General features: G+C 42.8%; 1 protein-coding gene across 2 annotated transcripts; it reads left to right on the forward strand.

The window, feature by feature from the left end:
• Positions 1–299: 299 nt before the first annotated feature.
• On the forward strand, positions 300–4,309 carry FBXL22 (F-box and leucine rich repeat protein 22). 2 transcript variants are annotated; one of them, XM_054169110.1, is made up of 3 exons: positions 300–662; positions 3,336–3,638; positions 4,276–4,309. In XM_054169110.1, the coding sequence occupies exons 1-3, from the start codon at positions 328–330 to the stop codon at positions 4,307–4,309; spliced, it is 672 nt and encodes a 223-aa protein (XP_054025085.1). In that variant the 5' UTR covers positions 300–327. The 2 variants fall into 2 exon arrangements, with proteins under 2 accessions (XP_054025085.1, XP_009909468.2); XM_009911166.2 differs by lacking the exon at positions 4,276–4,309 and having other exon boundaries at positions 3,336–3,681.
• The last annotated feature ends 660 nt before the right edge of the window (positions 4,310–4,969 follow it).

The raw sequence follows: 4,969 nt of genomic DNA on the forward strand, positions 1-4,969 counted from the left end.
TTAGTAACTAAGCACAAGAGCAGCACAAAACTTCAGAAGTGCCTAAAAGAAATCCCTTTTAAGGAAGCATTTTGTGAAAGTCAAGTGCTGCTATTCTACAGGCCTGTTCCATTCCCTTAATGGAATGTAACAAGAGTTTCATGCACGTGTGTTTCTTTCCTGTCCCTGTTCTGTGCTCCTGCACCAGCTGTTAGCCAAAAATAAACACCATTCCACAGCCATATATGTGCAACAGCCTCCTGAGCATCCTGAGCCCCCATCCAGCACTGCTGTTAGTTCACGGGGCCAGAAGCCTGGCTTCTATCTAGCAACAAGCTCTGAACGGCTATGCACATAACCCAGCTGAATCAGGAATGCCTTTTGCATCTATTTTCTTTTCTGGACAAGAACAGCCGGAAAAGCTTAGGAAAAACATGTCACAAGTTGCTAGAAGTGTTTCAGGATCCTTTACTGTGGCCTTTGTTGAACTTCCATTCTCCAACGGAACTGAAGAAGGATAATTTTCTCCTGGGACCTGCTTTAAAATACTTATCCATCTGTTGGTATTCAGAAAGAGTCAAGGTGTGTAACATTGAGGACTGGATGAAAAACAATCTCCAGAAAGACTTCTGTAACAAGCATGAAAACACTGTCAGTGATTTTTTACTAGAAGTTTGCAACAGGTATGTTCTTTGTGTGTGAAACTACAGCTACTACAAAGGCTAACTGCCATGAAATGAGACATTTGAGAGCTGTTTACTCCATATATCTTGCCTGAAATGGAGCATTAAGTGTGTGAGTGCTTTGACTTTGCAATTTTAATATGGTGCAAATAGCCTTCACTTTCCTTCAGCCTTTTTTTTCCCTTTTTTTTGGAATAATGACTGATTTACAAAGGTGCAGTGGTGCCTACTAAATTCCTGTTTAGGGGAAGTCTGCTATTCTGACAGTGCAAAAGCCTTGTCCTGTGGGGAGAGGCTAGAGGAAGGACTAGATTTCAGATAGTGCAGGTGCCTTATAACAAAACCAAGTTCTTTAAACGTTACTGAACAGATTTGTTTCATTCTGAGGTTTAGCATTGCTTTGTACTGAAATGAAACTCTTACCTAAGTCTATTATATACTATAGTAAAGGAAAACCAGCTCTGGGTGCACATTCTTGTGTGTAACAGCTCTACTGCTACAAAGCAGCTCTAAGAAAAAAAGCTGCATTACAGGAGAAGAAAATAGGGTAGAGCAAATCCTTGTGCTTTAGCAGCACTGAGGACAGCTGTGGCCTTAGATTAGAGCCAAAAGGGACACGTCAGTGCCTCTCCTGAAGTGGCACACCTTTTTGCCGCAACACAAACCAACAAGTTCTATTTGGAAGTAAAAATTAAAACCCCTAGAAATGGGAGGATGGTGCCCAGACACACAGTGTCTTGTTGAGAACTAGCAATACTGCAATCATAAAATGAGGACTGAAATGCAGGTTCTGAACAGAACCTTAAGTTGCAAATACAAAACTTTAGAAGTAACTGTTTCAGAACACCTGATTAAAAGATAGGATTAATTAGCAAAGTCTCGTAAGGGAGCATTTTTGCCTACAAAGGAAGTATCCTCTCCTTTTGGCATTGGAATACTTACTGTGAGTCCACACGTAATATTCCCACTTCCTGCCATCACAAATTAAGATTCAGAAAGAGGACACAAGACCACAGCTCTGCAGAAATAGTTTTACATGTAAGTGCAGGATCCATAATCACAAACTGGTTGCTGGACAAAATTCCAAGCAGAGCCTGGGTCGTAAGCAATCCCAGAAGTCCATACAAATTCAGCAAGTGCCGTTCAGCCTTACATGGATTTGTTTCCACAAGTTCAACCACTCTTCTAAATGACAGTGAATATTGACACTTGCTCCCATTTTAGCCTTCCTAAGGCAAGTTCCTGACTTTATTTTTTAAGTAACCCAGTGAAAACATTTCCCTCTGCACAAAATTTCTAGCATCCTGTGCAAAGAATAATGCAAACTCAACAAATACACAGCTTTTCTCCCTGAGTCTGGAGTACTTGACTCCATTGATGAAGCCACATGAAATGGCAGGTGGCCACCTCTCTTGATCTTGCCTGCTTTAAAAGTTTTTCTAACTGAGGTGTAAAGGGAAAAACTACAATCATGCAGCTCATATAATCTCACTTCATTACGTCGGAGTAAACTGCAAAGTCAAGCAGCAGCCGGGGGATGAGGCGGGTTGCAGAGCAAGAGTGTGTACTGTGTGCCAGACACAGGGACCAAAGCACATGCTGTACTGATGGCAGAGCTCCTTGTTTGGCCCCGCTGCTGTGGGACACCTAAAACCCTGATAGTAGCTGTAACCACAAAGCTTGGTACGGTCACGCTGAGGACACTTTACAGTCTTTGCAGGATGGAGGCACACTAATTGTTCTGCCCACAGGGCTCACAAGATCACCATTAGCTTTTCCGTAATCTGCTTTCCCTGCAACAACAGAGCCTGCAGAAGGCCTGTACTAACAAAGAAACACGGAGCTGCCTTTAGCTAAATAGCTGAACAGCTGAACTGCTGCTCCCTGGAGAGCTGTGTGAGCCAGAAGCCAGACATTTAGTACAAAAGGCTGTACAGGCTGGCACACAAGAGTCCTTGCAACCATGCCTGGTCAGCACAACAGCCTGTAATAACTGGTCTGATCCAGTTTTCTATACAAGGACAGTTAGTATAAGCCATGAACACACTGCCTTGGAACAGGCCTTTTCTATACTTTCCTAGGTCTACCCAAGCAACAAAAAAAGCATTTTTACTTTGCTGTGTCACTGCTGAACAGCAGAGTTCTTGCCAGCTTCAATTATTTGAAGGAAGGTTTGAGAGTTGTATGGGGTTCAAGCATCAGGACTCTTAGCTAGTACCTGGCACCTAATCAGTAAATCCAAGGAACTGATACACACCCATTGAGTGTCAAGAGTGAGAGTGTCTTACCCCCGTTCAGCATGTCTACGCTGCATCCTCCTCACTCAACTGTCCTCAAATTCAGCCTGAATTAAATCTCATCTCCACTGGGTCTTCATTCGCTGTGCTTCAAGAAATGCAGCACTGTGTAAACCCTTAAACCAAAACCCACCACCAACTATGACAACCCAGCTGTAACATTGGTACCAACAGAAAAGCAAAAGCTAAGTTGTGCAATTGGTAGAGCTGAGCATTAATACCTACATGTTCCACCACCTACTCATGCATTCTCACCTCTCCTGCTGGTGGAGGAGATATTTTTCTAACTTTCATATTTATACTTGAGTGTATTAGCTTCTCCAAGCTCTAATATTTATTTTCCCCCACATCTCACCTGTAACCGTCATGCTTTCAGATGTCCAAACCTGCTGTCTCTGACCCTCTCTGGATGTGGCCACGTTACAGACGATTGCATCTCGCTTCTTCTCATGAACTGCCCAAACCTCAAGACACTCAAACTGGAAAACTGTGTGCGGATCACTGACCAGACACTAGAAGCAGTGATCTGCTATGGGGCATCACTGCAAACACTCCATGTGGATTTCTGCCGGAACATAACACAAACTGGTCTAGAGAGAGTAAGGGAAAAATGTCCCTCAGTAATGCTGAGAGCAGAGAGAAGTGCTAACATGATTCCAGACAATAAGCCCCAAAGAAAGTTGATGCTTAGAAAAGCATCAAGAAAATTGGTTCAGGTTTGAGTACAAGAAATTGTATAAGCTCAGTTAAGTGTGGGTATTTCAGCTAACTTTCACTCCCCTCCCAGGTAACATTGCTTCAATGACCTGTGGCTCCTTTCCTGAATTCTGGCTTGAGTCCAAACACATGGTTGATAGGTTTTGTAAAGGCTGCACTGAGAAAGGGCATTTCCACCAGTACAGTCAAAGAAAAACAAAAATGATTGCTTTCTGTTGTGTCTAAACTAGAAAGCCCTGCACTGCTGTCACAAAATGCTAGATCTGGTTAAGCTGAAAACTGCAGTCAAGCATGAGTGGAATGCACCTCACTCGGAAGCAAGAAGCAGCAGTGCATTTTACTGAGGTAAAACAACAATTTGACAGAGTGCAGTAAATTCAATGGACTCTAACAAAGGTTGACATTGGTTTGACAAGGTTCAATAATTTCCATGGCAAGCGTCACCTTATTAATCACTGCATGGAAGAAACATACAAAGGAAAACTGAGTTAGAATTGAGTTAGAATGATTCAGACAAGAGAGCAGAGATGCAAAAAGTAAGAAGGACCCTCCCATTGAGTCAGAAGGTTCAGAGTGAATCCCCCTTGCAATGGGTACAGATCACAGTCTGCCTCTCTGGGTAATGTGCTCTGACAAGGCAGACCAAGTTAATTTAAAAAGCTGACATTTGAGGAAACGCAGAAGGAACCAACCCGGGTTTACAGAACCATCCTACAGGAAAAGGCCATGACCTGCCACCTGTAGCCTTAAATGCCAAGGAGCACACTACAGCAGACATCTTTACAAACACCTGTTTCTCACTGCAAACAAAAAATCCCAAATGGCCATTTTAATCCCAAACCACAAGGCTGTCGCTTCCCTGCATGCTGCACTGCTACATGGAAGTGACACTTCTTCTTAATGAAGGGTTGGTATGGCACGATCTAATAAATTTGACATCAAAGGCTGGCATGGTCAAATACCTGCCTTGATGGAACACTGGGATTTAGTCACAGTGCTATGTACTCAAAACCGATAAAAGCACATTCCATGACTGCACAGAGGAGCAAACATTTCTGAGTGCCACCTTACTGTGTTTACTGCAGTGACCTCTTAAAAGTCTGCCTGTTGAATCTGTCTCATTGTAACACTACAGAAAAAACTCTGATCATCTGCCTGCAATTATTCAAGGTTGTTTAAACTATATCATGCTTTTTTTAAAAGCATCCTGTCTCAAATCTTATGCTTTACTTTGTGTGGCAGCACGGCCTCAAATTCTGCTTTTTGTTTCTTCTTTTGTCCAGCAATCCTGAC

Source organism: Dryobates pubescens, chromosome 17, assembly GCF_014839835.1.
Source record: "Dryobates pubescens isolate bDryPub1 chromosome 17, bDryPub1.pri, whole genome shotgun sequence".
NCBI classification, from domain to species: Eukaryota; Metazoa; Chordata; class Aves; order Piciformes; family Picidae; genus Dryobates; species Dryobates pubescens.

Excerpts from the sequence above, each read along its gene's own strand:
- FBXL22 (XM_009911166.2), top strand. The coding sequence starts at position 328 with ATGCACATAACCCAGCTGAATCAGGAATGCCTTTTGCATCTATTTTCT. Across the intron at positions 663-3,335 it reads TTACTAGAAGTTTGCAACAG|ATGTCCAAACCTGCTGTCTC; the intron begins GTATGTTCTTTG and ends TCATGCTTTCAG.